Source organism: Chiloscyllium plagiosum, unplaced genomic scaffold (assembly GCF_037043375.1).
Source record: "Chiloscyllium plagiosum isolate Xiang-an unplaced genomic scaffold, Cpla_swu_hap1 HiC_scaffold_24, whole genome shotgun sequence".
NCBI classification, from domain to species: Eukaryota; Metazoa; Chordata; class Chondrichthyes; order Orectolobiformes; family Hemiscylliidae; genus Chiloscyllium; species Chiloscyllium plagiosum.
Genome location: NW_028270162.1, coordinates 18,865,589 through 18,883,085, shown reverse-complemented (window position 1 = coordinate 18,883,085; position 17,497 = coordinate 18,865,589). Strand labels below are relative to the sequence as shown.

Genomic DNA, 17,497 nt, shown 5'->3' with positions numbered 1-17,497 from the left:
TCCCATTGCCCTTTATCACACTTTTTAAAAAAATCAGAAATGCAGGTTTCTTTCTTGAATACAATATTTACTAGTGTAAAAGTCAAATTATTTAAATTTATGGGGTCAATTATTACTACTTTCGAGGGGCTGAATACTGTATCATTAGCCAAAGCCCAATTGATCTCTAAATGAAAAGAAACAAATTATGGTAATTACTATAAAGACAATAAAAAATTAATTACTAAGTTTTTATTTATACATACAAAAAGTAGAAATAGAAGTATAATACAGCTTTAAATTACAATTACATGATACATCTTAAACATGTCCAATATAAAAGTTCATTAAAATCCTGCAAAATCACACTGTTCAACATCTTCAGCACCGAATAAAGCTTCATTATCATGAGAATAAATGATATCGTGTCTGGATCCTCTTCATCTTCACTATCCTTAGTTAGAGGTAGCACGTCATCTGCTTCTTCATTTATGTCATGCCATAGATAATCATCCTCTGTACTGTCCAATACATTCATAATTCCACATTTTCTGAATGATTTGAATTGAAAATAGTGTCAGCTCCATGAATTAATGATCCATTCACAGATCAGTGGCAGTGATGGAGCCTACCTACTGCCTCCTTTTTCTCCAGCTTGCAGTTATTCCCTTCATTCTTATCATGTCTCACTCATTACAAAACCTGATGAATCTTGAACACCCAAAAGCACGAAAAAAATTTATTCCCTCATCGTAACATTTATGTAAAGGATACCTTGACTCTCAAATGTTGATCTGTTATCTGTGAAGAACTCGGGTTGACTTTTACACAAGATATAGGGACATTCCAGATCTTTTGGCCAAAAATAGGGGTCACATTTACACAAGATCAACTTACACTCGCGTTTATAGAACATAGAAAAGTCCAGCACAGAACAGGCCCTTTGGCCCACGATGTTGTGCCAAGGTTTAATCCTAATGTAAAATATAATAACTTAATCTACGCACCCCTCAACTCACTGCTATCCATATGCATGTCCAGCAATCGCTTAAATGTGCCTAAAGGTAAATCTTTGAACTAGAGTGTGAAATACTGAAGTTTGTAGATAACAAACATCAAAGTGAAAATGCAATAATATACTATATATGGCAATTACTGGATGTTAACAAATATTAGATCTTGTGAACTGCTTAAAAAAAAGTCGTCTGTTTAGGTAAAGAAACCATTAACTAAATATGAAGTCTCTTATTACAGTTTCATTTTGTAATTGCAAACCACAGCATGATCATGTGACATTTCATTATTTCATGGTGTACGTGACTTCATTAGCATGTCAGAAATTAACATTTTACTCTCCTCCTCCCAATCCCCCCTCAACCCTGGAATATTACCTTTTTTGTTCACCAGGAAATGGGTGTCACCAAGCTGCTAGCATTTATTGCCTATCCCTAGTTACCTCTACCTGAAGGACAACAGTTTATTTCCCCTTGTGGGAGAAGCCAGGACAAGAGGGCAGAAATGTGCAATCTTTTATTGAGATGAAGACAGAGATGGAGGAGGGATTTCTGCTGAAGATGGTGAATCTGTGGAATAATTTATTGCAGACAACTGTTGAGGCTGGATCATTAAATAGATGAAAGGCTGAAATAGACATTTTTAATTAGCAAGGGAAGATAAGGTATTGGAGAAAAGATAAAGTGAAAATAATCATTATCAGATCAGCCATGACCTTCTTGATTAGTGAACTGACTTGATGGACTGAATGGCCTAGTTCTTTCTCTTCTAGTCTTCTCAAACTGAAGCACATCCTTCATCAGATTTCTGTGCATCTGTGATTTCATTCAATTACTGGGTTGTTGACTAATACAGTTTTGGTTGATAAGGTTGTAACTGGCTTTAAAGAGTTGGAAATGTTTACATCTCCTTGTTCAGGCCTTTACCTAGGGATAGGGGACAAAGCATCAGTTTGATTTGTAGAAACGATGAAGGATCATGATATATTATTTTAATTTGAAAACTTGGGTGCTAAAATGGACAGTACTATTTATAGCTTGATTTTGGATCTCTTGTATACTTTTAAAAGAACAGATATAATTTTAGTCTCTGTTCTGAGTTTCAAGTGGTAAAAAGGTTATCTGGCAATTTGTGCTTTAAAAATCCTTGAGGTGAATAGTTCAACACTGAGAAACGACGAGTAGAAGAGAGACAAAAAAGAGAGATGGGTTGTGCCTTGGAATGAAGTCCCCTATGACACATGACGGAAATCTATAATTTTTACTAAAAATCGAATCAGCCAGAAGGTCAGAGTGTACCCAGGTTTCTTATAAAGAACCAAATCAAAGAGAAAAAAAATGTTGCTGCTGTTCCAGGCCTTAAATCTCTAAAATAATCAGGAAATAACAAAAATAAGCTGAGTGGCTTATAGTCAGCAAGAGAAAAGCTCCAGAAACAGAATGACGTGAAAGAGGAATCTGAGGAAGTCATTGTTTAAAAAATTAATTGTGATAGCAGTCCAAGGGTCTCAGCGAGAAATACCAGCTGAAAAATGATCAAGTAAATGCAGAGGTGTGCCAAAAACAAACTACTTATTAGCCATGCTGACTGAAAGCTTGTAAAATGGGAGTAGGCTGATCTTTCAATGGGGGTTGATAAGCTGTAAGGTTGTTGTTGAGGGAAAAAAGTTTGAATATTTATATCAGGTATTTGTAACATAAGAACTAGATGCAGGAATAGGCCATCTGGTCATTAGAGTCTGATCCCCCTCTCAATAAGATCATGGCTAATTTTTTTCATGGCCTTAGTTTCACTCACCTACCCTCTCACCATAACCCTTAAATCCTTTACTGTTCAAAAAATTACCTATTTTAGCTTTAAAAACATTTACTGAGCAAGTCTCAAGTACTTCCTGGACAAGGAATTCCACAGATTCACAACCATTTGCTCCCCCTAATTTTGAGGCTATGCCTTTTATCCTAGTTTCATCCAACAGTGGAAACATCCTCTCTACTTCTATCTTATCTATTCCCTTCATAATTTTGTGTTTCTACAAGATTCTCTCTCCTCCTGCCTCCCATTCTTCTAAATTCCAATGAACATAATCCTGGTCTACTCAGTCTCTCCTCATAAGCTAACCCCTCAACTCCGGAACCAACCTAATGAACCTCCCCTGTACCCCTTCAAGTGCCAGGACATTCCTTCTCAAGACCACAATTGTACACTATACTCCAGGTGCGGCCTCACTAGCACCCTGTACAGCTGCAACATAACCTCCCTGCTTTAGCAAAAGACGAACAAAATTCCATTTGCCTTCTTAATTAGCTGTTGCACCTGCAGACCAATCTTCTGTGATTCATGCACAAAGACACCCAGGTCCCTCTGCAGTTTCTTACCATTCAAGTAATAGTCCTTTTTATTGTTATTCCTACTGAAATGGATGACTTCACATTTATTAACATTGTACACAATTCTTGTAGAGTGTAGTTTTGTTTACCCTTTTGTGTAATATACTTTTAACAAAACAGCAAAGTTAATCAGCCGCCTCCTGTAGATATGTTCATTGACTGAACACCATGGTAAACAAGTTAGTTTAAGACTAGGGTCTGACTTGCCCAGTATTATCACTAGCTGGGATCAAAACACGGTCTGTAACAGTGCATGAGATTTACTTTTACTAAATTCTTAAAATCTGTATTTGTGGTAGACAAGCAGAGACTGGAAGAACACAAGCCAGGCAGCATCAGGTGGTGGAGAAGTTGCCGTTTCAGGTGTAACTCTTCTTCAGGGTGTCTCTGATTTGTGGTCTGTCTTTATATTGAAATGTAAACTAAGAATCTGCATGCTTTTCAAGTCCATGTCACAGATAATGCTCATAATTGCAAGTATGTTAGTGAATGGGATGTACACTTAATTGGTCTATCCTTTCCATCTGTCCCTGCGTTAGACCAGAGGAAATACCTCAATAGTTTTTAATTACCTTTCTTTTTGTATTCAGAATTGTTGCATTTCTGAAATTGGGAGGAGAGTTCTTCTCTTAAATCTGGAAAATGAATCTATTCAGTTATTTGCAAGGTCATACCAGTTACCAAGTCCTGACGTGAAAGTGAATTGGTGCAAATGACAGGTCTGACAAACTGGGGAGTGCCTGGCATGAGTTGGGACAGAGTGGTCTTTGAACAGCATTTGTGACTGAACAGTCCCTTTTTGGATACTCTCTGCTCACCCAAAATGGTGAAGAGGCAAGAACAGGTGCTCTCAAAATGGATTGTTCCACTTCTTTTTTATTGGGGAATCATAGCCTGTAGGATAATTCTTTGTCTTCAAAGAAAACAAACTAAATAGGAACTTGGAATATTAGAATTCACACAGATCTCAAATTGATATCACTGCTGTTAATAAGACTTGTCTTCCTTGGGAAGACAAGGGAGGGGTAGCTGAAGGAACAAGCAGGGGGATATATATATTCTTGCTAAAAGATAATACCACAAAGAGAGCTAAACACAGGCTTTAAATTGTTCAGTTGACTCTTAGGAGTTAAAAAGTGAGAGTTAAAGACCCATTAGCATGTCAATGGGACTGACATTTCAGCCAAGAGCAAGTAAACTTTTGGTCTTGCAATAAGATCTATATTAACCTTGTTCCTAATGCACTGAACCCTACTGAAAAATGCATTTGTCATGAAGGTAAGACCAAGCTTGAGTATAGCACCACCAATCAAGGCCAACACATAAAGAATGTGCTGAGGTGGCAGAGGGATGGCAGTACCCACTGCAACAGATCCTAAAATGTCAGCATCTTTGAACGTCTTGTGTACAATTAAGGCTGACTTGGATAGATTTTTGATCAGTAGGGGAATCAACAGTTATGGGGAAAATGCAAGACAACTGGAGTGCTAGATCAGCCATGATTCTACTGAATGGTGGGGCAGGCTTTTGGAGTGGTGTAAGCCTGCAAGAGGTACACAAATTTCAAATAGACAACTGTAGTCCATGTAGCCAAGAAACCTAGAAGGTTTCAGGGAGAAGAGACAGCGGTCAGGTATGGTCAGGAGATAGACTGGCAAAAAAAATGGTACAGTTGTATTTTTAATAAATATAATACAAAATTCCAAGCCCAATGAACAAGGTGTAAAACTTTAAAGCTAAAACCTCAAAATGAAGTAACTCTTTTCTAAAACACTGCTAACTTTTTTTAAAGTCCACTTTGCAGCAGTGTGCCAACAGACTTTCTGACCCACTTTGTGGCAGGCATGGTAGCATCCACATCAGTCCACCTTTGTGATTAGTTCTTCAATATACGCATCAAGTTCATCATCTGTGTTAATTTCAATATCCTGTTAAAGCAAAAATAAAGATCAATTACCATTACTCAATGCTTTATTACACAGAATTCTTAAAACTGACTTAATTTAAAATAAACTGACACTAAGTAAATATAATGTTAAAAATGCTTTCATCTCTAATGCAGAAGCTGACTCCAGATATACTCCATTTTTCATTGCTTCTGTGGCACTTAAGTATCTTAGTCAAATACACAACTTCATGCATAGCAAGTATTGGAAACCTTTAACAAGACTGAAACAGTTAAGCACAGCACAGTGCTGCTTTGGCATGCTGTTCACAGAGATGCATTCCCAATACTCAAATGGTACTCGAGGATGAGACCACTGGGAGGACTGTCTACTCAGAGATCAATTGTTGCATCTAAGCTTTGATCAGCAACCAGGGAAAATATTTGTAGGTCCAGATGGTTCAGTGTCTTTGCCAGCGGAACTAGAGTGAACAAACTCCAAAATATGATCAACACTAGATGTGACTACCCATAGCAAATTCCAAATGGGCTCCGAATAGTCCATTTTAAGAATCTCAAGTTTTGACCATTTATCTCTATTATCTGAATTTCAACTTCTTTCAAGACAAGCTATTTAACAATCACTGAAATTTTCCCTGCAAAAGACTTCTTAAAGTTGCATGCTTTCCATAAAATTCTACTGTTTTAAGGAAAAATAAAGTCTTGTGGATGCTAGAAAGCTCATAAAAACGACGAATTGGAGAACGCCAGCAGGTATGACAGCATTTGTGGAGCATTCTAGTCCAATACGATTCTTCTGAGTTGCAAAGAGAAGCCATATTGGACTCAATTTTAATTGTTCCTATTTGTATAAATGCTGCCAGATCTAACTTCCTCCAATACTTTGTTTTTATCTTGTTCTCAGAGGTTATGCATGTATTTCCACCTATTCTATCTCACAATGCAACCGATACAGTTCTAGTACTGATCTAAACTATATTGACAGGGGATTCCACTGCTTGTGGAATAGTAACAACACAAGTAGCCCTAAAGGCACATTTTCACTTCTGAAAACAACACTAGATCCACTCCAACCTCTCTCCGTAGCACACAATTATTTTATCTGCATGTACAGCTACAGAAACTAATGAAGGTAAGTAAATGCTATGGATGCATTTAGTTGTGATGCACTGTGTAAAATTCATGATCTTAAAAAGTAACAATTTTTCTGTAGAATCCTACAGCATGGAAACAGACCCATCAACCAACACGTCGGCACCAACCAGACATCCCAATTTGACCTAATGTCACTTGCCAGCATTAAGCTTCCATCTCTCTAAATCCTTCTTATTGGCGTACCCATCTAGATGCCTTTTAAATGCTGTAATTGCACCTACTTCTCTCTGGCAACTCAATCCATACACATACCACTGTGTGAAAATGTTACCCCTCGGTTCTTTTTTAAATCTGTCCTCTCACCTTAAACCTACGCCCTCTATGCTTTGGACTCCCGTGCCGCACCATCCAGGGAAAACGACTCTGGCTATTCTTTCTATCCTGCTCCTGATTTTCTAAACTTCTACAAGGTCACCCCTCAGCCTCCAACACTCAATGGGAAAAGAAATCCAGCCGATTCAGTCTCCCTAGGACTCAAACCCTCCAGTCCCTGCAACATCCTTCCATAGGACAGCGACCACAATTGTACGCAGTCATCCAGAAGTGGCCTCACCAATGTCTTCTACAACAGCAACATGATATCCCAACTCCTATACTCAATGTTCTGACCAATGAGGGCAAGGGTGCTAAATGCCTTTTTTGCCACCCTGTTTACCTGTGACTCCACTTTCAAGGAATTATGCACCACTACCCCTAGGTCCCTTTGTAGTCAAATTCCCAGGGCCTTACTATTAATTGTACAAGTTCTACCCTGGTTTGCCTTATCAAAATGCAACACCTCACATTTATCTAAACTTCATACAACATTGGAGTTAAGTATCAAAGCTTTCAGCTCTGCTTCCATAAGAGCTCATTTACAGTCAGTGGGCCAAATGGTTTGTTTGGTGTTATAATTTCTGTAATGAACATTTGTACTTGAGCTGAATGTTGAGAGATCTAGAAATGGACTCATCCTTTTCCTCATACTGCCTCTTGGTGACATCACTGAAGACTGTACATGCTTCGACCAGTACACTGATGAAATCCAGCACGAGCTCTCAGCCCACTTTCTGCTGAAACCCAGATAAAGGAATACATTTTCACGCTCAGATTTTACATTTTCACTGCTTCCCTTGCCACCTAAAATGTATTTAAACTTTGCCAAAATTCTGATAGCTATTCTGAGAGATTTCTTGCATTAAAGATGTTACGCAAATACAAGCTGCTGATGCTGACATACGGTGTTTAAATTTTACAACCAAGTATTCCAGCAGAATTCAAATTCTTGGTACTGCTCTGTTTAAGTCTTGATGCAATTATTGAAATAATAGCATCAAGATTTATATTTAGAATCCCTACAGTGTGGAAACAGGCCACTTGGCCCAACAACGCAACACCGACCCTCTGAAGAGTAACCATCCATTCTCCCACTACTCTACATTTACCCCCGGCTATCCTTTAATATAGAAGTGGTCAGTGTGACATTCCAAATTGCAACAGGTTATCCTTGTGACCTCAAATGAGATGGTCTAGTTGTAATTAGAACTCAATTTTAGATTTCAATTTAATATTCAGATCTTTTTAGTTTGGGCTCGAAACTACTTTTCAAGTGCAGTACAGCTATAAGCAAGCTTCCCTCGTTCTTAAGCACTCTGTACTGTGAACATTTACTTGCTCAACATGCAGCGTTACCTCTTGTACTTTCCGCAACAACTCTACAATGTTATTTCGCAATTTACAGAGCTTTTCCTGTGCATCTGTCAGCTCTGCATCATTTTGCTGCAGCTTTTTCTCAGTTGCTCGGACACGCTCTTCAGCCCTTGTCTGATACGCAGTGCAGAGGTTCTTCAGGCCCTCCTCGTACTGTTCAAAATAATCCTTCTGTTTTTGCACAGAAGAAAAAAAAGTAATTTCAGAATAGCAGTTACAGAAAACAACTTCATTGATATGCCATTTTACCCCATCCAGAAACTACTGGTTCATTTAATACAATTCCCCTTCTGAATAAGGAGGCTGTGGGTTCAAATCCAACTCCAGTAACTACAACACAAAATCCAAGCTGACACTCAGCAGTACTGATTTAGATCAATGGCTTGCTATGTGGCAAGTGGTTACCATTTATTATTGTTTTGCTATTCCAAGAGGCTGTTAATTGAATTTTATTTTACTTCAAAATATGTTACAGGATCTTTTCTATTCATCTGAACAACCAGAACAAATTGATGGCTTACCTCAAAAACAAAAGATAATACTTCAGTACCCCAATCAAGAGTGACCCTATTTTATACGCTCAACTCTTGTTGGGGCTTGAACCTACAGACAAGAATGCCATTAACTTAGCTAACAGAAAACTTGCACAAATCATACTGGATTTGTATCACTTGAGAAGTCAAGGTAGCAAGTCTTTAGCCCTTGTCAACACATATCCCTCACCTCCGCCAGTACACTAAAGGCAATGTAAAGATATTAAGTAAACAATTTGCATCTTTATGCTAAAATGTACCAGTGGGAATGAAGCCAACTCTTCTGGTGTCATTGAACTTAACTCCTCCTTTGTTATCCTGTAATTTGGTGGTAGAAAATATCGCAATGCATTTCTAAACAGAAAAGAGAACATTTTTGTGAGCAACCATATTCATCCTTAAACTACTACAAATAAACCTGAGAACAGATGAGCAGCACGGTGGCTCAGTGGTTAGCACTGCTGCCTTACAGTGCCAGGGATACGGCTTCGATTCTAGCCTTGGATGACTGTCTATCTGGAGTTTGCACGTTCTCCCCATGTTGTGTGGGTTTCCTCTGGGTGCTCTGGTTTCCTCCCAAAATCCAAAATGTGCAGGTTAGGGTAAATTGGCCATGCTAAATTGCCCATAATGTTCAGGGATGTGTAGATTAGGTGCATTAGTCAGGGGTAAATGTAAGATAGGGGAATGGGTTACTCTTTGGAGGGTCAGTGTGGACTTATTGGGCCAAAGGACCGGTTTCCACACTGTAGGAATTCTATGATTAGCAAAATACCTCTTCGCAGTCAAATGACTATATCAGGTGCTGGTTTGTGAAAGTAACCACATAAACATGAACTTAAAAGTAATGATGGGAATGCTCCTGGCCACTTAATCAATGGACATGTAGTATAGTAACGACCCAGAAGATCTAGCTGGTTTCACAGAATATGAAGAAACTGTCAACTTCAACTGTAACCACAGTCAGGCAAACCATCCTGGGATCTAGTATACATGTACAACCAAATTAAGAAGTGCATTTAAAAACAAACATAGCCACGGTTCCAGCTTCTAATCATTACAGTGATCCATGCTGGAAAATGGATAAGGGAACACTAAACTGTGACTGGAAGCATAACATCTAAGGTACAGTAGGCTGTTGATAATCAATATCTAGGACTGAACATAAAAAATTGCCCACATGGGTAAGAGCCAACAGTACACAATGTATCCCAGAACAAACCTCAAGAAGCTGATACAGAAAAGCACATTATGGAAATATGCCCCTTCTTGATTTTTTTGCCAAATCATGAAGATATCATGATTGATTACATAAATAACATTTAAGGTTTTTCTTACACATATTCTTTGATTTTGGCATGGACGGAGCAGGTAACGAACCATCATTCTCTCACCTGAAGCTCACCACCAGCGCTTCCACAGTCTCTTTGCTGGTTGTTGGTTGTGTAGTGTCTGGCTCCATCCTTGTACTGTCCGAAGTTGATCCTGTTTCCACAGAGATGTCCTCCTCCACGCCAAGTGTGTCAGGCGTCTGGTATTCTGGAGATGGTGGTTTCATCAGCCGTACATCCATACATCCCTTTTCAACCCTGCAGGAATAAAACATATCAAACTGAAACAATTAAAATAACTTGCAATAACAAAATATTCAAAGAAAATGACAACTAAATACAATCACTATCCTCTGTTCACTGGTTCCATCATAGTTAGCTAGTTTTTCAAAGATAAAGAAACTCATTATGGGCAGATGCACCCACATTTATGAAGTGAGTTTTCTGCTCAATTAGAAGGAACAAAATGCAACTAAATTGGTAGAAAATTTAGTTTTTAAAAAATCAATCATGCGTGGGATGTGGGTGTTGCTGGCTGTGCTAGCATTTATAATCAGTCCTGATTTATACCTACCAATGGACTAGGGAAGGACTGGCTAACTAGGTTAGATAGATTAACCAAGATGCACACAAGGATAGACAGCAACAGAGGCAGGCAAAAACTGAAGGAGGGGCATGGATTGAAGGAAAAATTATGGTACAACTTGAGAACTGAAGAAATAAAACAGATGGACAGTTGCGTTTTATGATGATTTTGGTGATTTAATATCATACTCTAAATAATTTCTAAAATATAAAATTATAAAAAGCCAATGGAATATTAGCCCAATTCATACAGAATGGAAATTATGTTATTGTGTATGGGCACTGGTTAGGCTGCATCTGGAGTACAGTATCCAGTTCTATGCAGTGCACCAGAAGAACATGACAATGACCTTGGAAAGGGTGCATGACAGACTGATGGGAATTATATATGGACTGAAAACAAAATCAACTTACAAGGACAGGTTAAATAGACTGCGTTTGAATTTTCTCAAGTATAAATGCTTATGCTGTGTTATAACTTAGATTCTCAAGTAGATTAAAGGGTACAAGAGGGTAGAGAAATTTAGTCCAGAGCAAGGAACACCATTTTAAAATTTAAGCTAAGTTTCTCAAGACTGAATACTCTCCAAAGAAGGGCAGTGGAAATCTAAAACTCTCCTTCCCTTGGCTCTTGAGGCTAGGTCAACTGAATGTTGTAAAAATGAGACTGATAGGTTTTTGTCAGGCAATGATATTAAAGAATGTGGAACCAGAGCAGACAAACAAATTAACGATGAAGATCAGACACTATGCATCCAACACTCTTTCCATTTCCTTTGCTCTGATTTTCTCGTTGTCTCAGTCCTATTACGTACTTTATCAGACAAAAACTTGCATGTTTGCAATTTTAGTATCAAAGGTAAAATAATGATCTAATCTCAAAATGCACATCATCAGTACAAATATTTAAAAATAAGAGTGGTATATACATTCAACTTCATTACAGAAGGCCACACAGATCAGAATTATAGTGAGAAGCTATTGCAATTAAAGGTTAGATTTTGTATTTTCAGTTCAAACTATTAAATACTGAGATGGAACAGTCAAAATGAGCAGAGATAAGATTTTGTGTGGCACTGGAAAGAGCACAGCAGGTCAGGCAATATCTGAGAAGCAGCTGCCCAAAACATCAACTCTGCTGCTCCTCCGATGCTGTCTGACCTGCTGTGCTTTTTCCAGTACCACATTTTATCGACATGACTCTCCAGCATCTGCAGTCCTCACTATCTCAGATCAGATTTTTTCAAACTGAGTTATTTAGGTGCTGGGTCAAGAACTTACATTAGACACCAACATGATTTAATCAGGAGATAAGACAGAGTAAATAAAATGGTGGCTACATGACAACGAGCTCAAATTCTAAAGGACACTGGGCTGCAGGAGGAAGGCAAAAAAACTGAAGAAAGATGAAGAGGTCTAGCTATGAAGCACTGGCACAGGTATAAATGATTGCAAATCTTAGTTCCAAAGTGAAGATAGAAAGATGAGAAAGAATAGGTAGAGTGGTTCCACAAACAGGACTTGTAGTTTGCCACTCTCAGGCATTTTCATTGTTTATGTGGCTTCCTAACGAAAACAGTTTCATGGACTGATACCTTGCTGCTCCAAATTACTGGCCCTACTTAAAAAATTGAGGTTGATTTTAGGTTACTCAGGGATCACCAGATTAAAATATAGTATTATTGTGTATCATACAGTGGAGAAATGAATTAGGAGCAAGAAACAAAATAATATTCTCACCATCTGTCTCTTGGAGTAGTTGCAGTTGGAACGTAATCAAACTTGACCTTCCATCGCACTGACTGCTTACTTGTTGCAACATCAGTGACTCGGCCTGTATGCCATTCCTTATTAACCTTAACTTCTACAAGAAGCCCTCTATCTATACAAGAGGAACAAAAAAAAATTGACAAAGGTGTGAGCTCCTCAAAGCATTGAAGAAAATCTTTTGAAGAACATATTGCTAGTGATGTTTTTCATAACTTGAGACCTTCAGAGTCATATCCCATCTCTTAATATGGCGAGTGTTAATACTCTTCCTACTGAATCTTACTGCACGAGTCAGCAGGGTACCCACCGATTTCCACTAGTTAGACATTCTTTGACATTTAACAAGACAAAGAATATACTTGATCAGAGAATGGAAATGCATTCTCACCTTTTGAAGTGCTGGGCTCATCCACCTCCTCAAGCTCTCCTCCACTATCTGAAATCTATAACAAAATACAATTAGACTAGGAGGAAACACAAAAGAACTTATAAAAGAAATTGCCTCCATCCACAAAGAGCCAACGGCTAGGTGTACATATTCATTTAGATTCAACAAGAAAAAGGAAGAATTAACATGCAAGCATTAAACAGTCACCATTAGTTTGCCTGCCATGTTGCAATTGTCCAAGAAGACCAATCCTAAAAGACCTTTTCCTGAGTGATTTATTGCTTTCTGGGACATTGTACTTGAAGTAAAAGGACTGCATGGCACCAAGTAAAACTATCTTGGCCTATTTCTTCCCTTTCCTCTCATCCAGTCTCCCAAGATAATAATTCAGACCTAAGAATTGCTTCTACTACCAAGGAAATAGTAAGTCGAGAGAAAGGGAGGATAAATGGTGCAAAAAACTACCACTATTGGGAGTGAAGTAGTATGGGAGATGAGAGAAAGACCAGGCAACAAGATGCACCCCACAAACATATGATCAAAACTGGTGACTCTCAGGAGACATAGTGACCTGTGCCCTCTTTCTGAATGACCCAACCTCCTGGATACTCAACTTCAAGTGATCGTGTTCAAAGAAACATATTGACTGATGTCTTAACTTGACAACATGGGGAGCTGTAGCTCCATATTAGCCAGAAATGTGTCAGGTTCCAACCCTGGTCTATGCGGAGTTAGCAGTCTGAGCTGTTAAAATTGTCTTAAATGTACTTGCTGTGAAGAGTAATTGGCAATGTTGTTGCGGCCCATCATTCAACTGGAAAGTGTGAGAGGACACTCAGCTACAAAAAACATTACTCCTTTAGGCTGATGTAAGTAGTACAATTTAAGGAAAATGGTGACCAGAAACACGGAAACATAGCCGAGCAAAAGTCAACATCTACAGGAAGCAAAGATAAATAAATAATGAATAGGGGACAGTTTTCTTCAAAGGTAATTGAAAGGCTCAAAGAAGCCACAGAAAGGAAGAGGAGTGGATAAACAATGAGTGTAGATTTACTGAAGGGATACACGTAAAACAGCTTGCTGAACTACCTCCACAACATCGGCTATGTCCTTTTTAAGGCGCTTCGAGTCTGAAACCTTTGCAGATATCTTCACTTTCCTTTCTTCCTGCTCCTCTTCCTCCTCGTCTTCCATTTCCTCTTCCTCACTGCTTTCTATTGCTGTATTCCTCTTTCGTGTCCCTGCAGACTATGTAAAGGAGAAGTAATTTTTAAAAATATAAAACAAGGCTTCTAGAATTAGGAAGTATCGACATAAAGCTCCCAACAATTTCCAGACTTTTGGAACACTGTTTTGTAATTATTTTGAGTTTGTTGGGAAGCATATACCAATTGAAAGACTACAACATTTCCCTGGTAGGTTGCTTTGCTTCCCATTTTGGAAGTCTAATCAGCACTGCAACCTAGCTGAAAGGAAACAATAGCCTCTGCAAAGCCTCAGATGCCAGCTCCTGCTAAATCTGCTAAAAGTGGCGGCTAAATCACTTTGTTGGGCTGTCCATTCTCATTGCTGCAGGAAACACCTAGCTTCTACTTAGTACCTCAGGGAAAAAAAAGCATCTGGTCCAGCATTGGTATGTAATAATCTATGCACAATATTCTGCAAATGACGAATTGGAGTTCCTGCTTTAGCACACTTGTGTGAAGTTTTGATGGCCATCTTCACACACTAAGGCATAAAAATGCTGTTAATCAACTTTTTTTTGTTTCCTGCTGGGCTGTAGGAGAATTATAAGCAGCTTTGAACCTGCAAGTGTCCATCATGCAGCCAGCAAAATTCTCAATGACTCGAAAAGTTAAGACCACTTTACTACAGAAAACTCCCTGCAATAGCTGGAAAGTAACATAGGAAAGCAGCTAACCATTATAAGAGAATCCTGCCTGAAATATATTGTCAAATTAATATAAAATGCAAGACAAACAAAAAGATGGTGTCAGCAGAATTCTGGAAAACTAGTCTCAAATATTAAATACAACCAGATTTGGCACAAAGCAAAGATTGGCAATTGACTGGTGAAACAAATACTGCAACAGATGTTGATCCGACGTTCAGTTTAAGACATCTTGTTTGAATAATTAAGGGCATACATTCTGCTTTCAACTTATAATCTTAACTCAAAATTCAGTTCAACCGCCCATTTCTCAGTGGTTCCTTTAAAGATCCATTTAAAATTATTTTAAATACCTGTGTTCCCCTACTCAGAGTGTCTTTCCTGAGTCCCAAGGTTTTTGCTCCTTTCGATTGTTGACTCTTCACGCTTGCAGAGATAGAAGGAGAATTCCTCGTGGAAGTAGAAGGCTGAGATCCAACTTTGGAAGGTTTTTGTTTTGCAGAGATTGTTGGCCGTTGCTGGGGTCGCCCTGTGTTGATTGCTGCTTTCTTACTATTAAAGCTGGTGTGTGGGGTCACGACTTTGCCCACAGATCTAGCTGCAGATCCCTTTCGCAGTAAAGTCTGGGACTTTGTTGGAGGTGGGTGACTTGGAGCATTTTTGATTATATCAGCTAGAGGTGGTGATCGTGGTCTCTGACTACTTGCAGATGACTGTCCCTACAAAGTAAAACACTAAGTTATGAAAATAGAAATACAAAGTTTTACCTGGTGGTCATCATAGTAATTTCAAAGTCTTCAAATTACTTTTGCTTTCAAAACTGTCCACACTTCTTCCCTTCAAGCTTCAAAAGCATATATCACACATGAAACTAGGTGAGAAAAACTAGGTGAAGAATAAACTGCAGATGTGCTGATCTGTGCTCATTTATTTCTGTTGAACTATAAGATTGAGGTCTACTTCTCAAGAAACTACAAAGACCCCATGTGAAATTTGCTTAGATTTTGAAGTCTAGCTCCTAATGGTGGAGCTCACACCACAAGTGGTGTATTCTGCTGCAGACAGTCGATTAGCAATCAACCTTAGAAAGGACCCACAATAGCTAACCTGAGAAATCCTCACAAAAGTTAGGAAGTTTGTCTTGAAGAATTATTCCATTTAACTCTATCATAATTGTACTGATAAAGGGCTATATTGGAGACAAGTAAACAAGAATGCATTCCTCCTATTAGCACCACAGAGCTAAAGATATGCTGCTTTTGGCATCATCCAATTGGCAAATCGTCTTGAACATTCAATTTTGATTCTAGCACAATCAATCATTCAGCTATAGAACTCAGAACCAGATGTGAAATCAGAAGCTGAAATGTCTATCCTAAACACAAATCAATTAATCATGTTTTAAGGAGTTGCGAGGAAACAAAATACAAAGGTTTGAGGTAAGTTGTTAAAAGAAAACTATTCTAGTGGCCACTATTTGAAAGCACTCAAGAAGGATGAACCAAATGTGGTTAACAGAGGCTTATCAAAGACAATATGTAATCAAAAACAAAGACATATGATAAAGCTAGTGATTATGTGCTATGATGAACTTCAGAACATTAATATCTGTTCACAGATTGAAAGAAGCAACAATAACGCTGCCTGGAATAAACTGTACAGGGACAAAGATGAACACATAGGAATTGAAAGCAATTGAAAGCCATCTCTGAAAAAAGGAGTCAACACTTCGCAAACAAGACTTTTTGACAAATTAATAGCTGCTCCTTTAATAATGTTAGGTTGTTCTTGTTTATTTCTCAGAGGAATCGTAACCACATAGATTCCGACGGGTCGGGTTTGTACGGGTTTTAGGGCCAATTTGATTACAGCCAACAGATACTGCCCCAGGGAAAAGGCTTTCAAGTTTTAAAAACAACTTGTACAATGAATGGAGAGTGACCAGTTCTCCCAGCTTGGCTTTTCTCTGGTTTGGTTTTACCAAGCAGTCAGTTTTTTGAGGCTGCTGGTCAAAGAAACAGCTCCATGTTGATCCCCTCTCCTCTGACATCTCCCTTGTAAGGGCCGGTGTTTCGATTTTACCTTTTGTGCCAAGGGGGCGCTTATGGGGACGTTGCAAGTATTTGGAACAGCATCATTAAGTTGCAATAGAGTCGATTGGGTTTTTAAATAGGCATGTTAATCTAAATTCGGTTTTCTTTTGTTCATGTGTAAATAAATACTGTTTTGTTTAAAACTGAGTGGCTGGGACAGCTGCATTCCTTCTGGAATATCCACTTTACATCTGCTTAAAACAACTATAAAAGTTAGGTTCTGGGCTACCTTTTTAAAATGTTTTGAGGGGGTTGGGCCTGGTCTATAACAGATTGGAGGCTCTTTTGGGATTAGGCAGCGAGTGGTAGGTGTTTGTGTCTTTTGTTCTGGGTGTTTATTTTAGTTGGTTTAAACAGTGAGTGGGACAGCAATGGCTCTTTCAGTCACTAAGAGTTTTCTGGGGATGGAAGAAATGACTTTGGGGGCTTTACCAAAGGTGAACAAGGAAAAGCTGCTGGAATTGGCAGTCAAGCTACAGTTGGAGCTGCCTCTTTTCATGAGGAATGGAAAGATACTTATAGTAATAGATCAGCATTTAAATTTGCTGGAAATGCCAGAATGTGGGGAGATGGCTAAAATTCAATTGAAAATTAATCAGCTTGAGTTAGAGACAAAAGACAAGGAAAACACAAAAGAAATGAAACTGTTTGAATTACGATTAAAAGCAAAGCTAAGAGAAAAAGAACAAATCACTTTAGCAGAACAAAAAAAAAGAGAAGAGGAGAGGGAGGAAAGGAAGAAAGAGAAGGAGTGTGAACTGCAGAAATTGGCA

General features: G+C 38.6%; 1 protein-coding gene across 1 annotated transcript in view; it reads right to left on the bottom strand.

The window, feature by feature from the left end:
• Positions 1 to 211: 211 nt before the first annotated feature.
• The window catches only part of LOC122562586 (ATPase MORC2), a 103,121-nt gene continuing 85,835 nt past the window's right edge, over positions 212 to 17,497 (bottom strand). Inside the window, exons 19-26 of the mRNA XM_043715548.2 lie at positions 14,985 to 15,350; positions 13,830 to 13,988; positions 12,738 to 12,792; positions 12,320 to 12,461; positions 10,058 to 10,252; positions 8,924 to 9,017; positions 8,113 to 8,301; positions 212 to 5,308 (exon numbers count right to left, since the gene is read on the bottom strand). Of these exons, the coding sequence (XP_043571483.2) occupies positions 5,240 to 5,308; positions 8,113 to 8,301; positions 8,924 to 9,017; positions 10,058 to 10,252; positions 12,320 to 12,461; positions 12,738 to 12,792; positions 13,830 to 13,988; positions 14,985 to 15,350 (1,269 nt within the window). The 3' untranslated portion in view covers positions 212 to 5,239. The remainder of the gene's footprint in view (positions 5,309 to 8,112; positions 8,302 to 8,923; positions 9,018 to 10,057; positions 10,253 to 12,319; positions 12,462 to 12,737; positions 12,793 to 13,829; positions 13,989 to 14,984; positions 15,351 to 17,497) is intronic.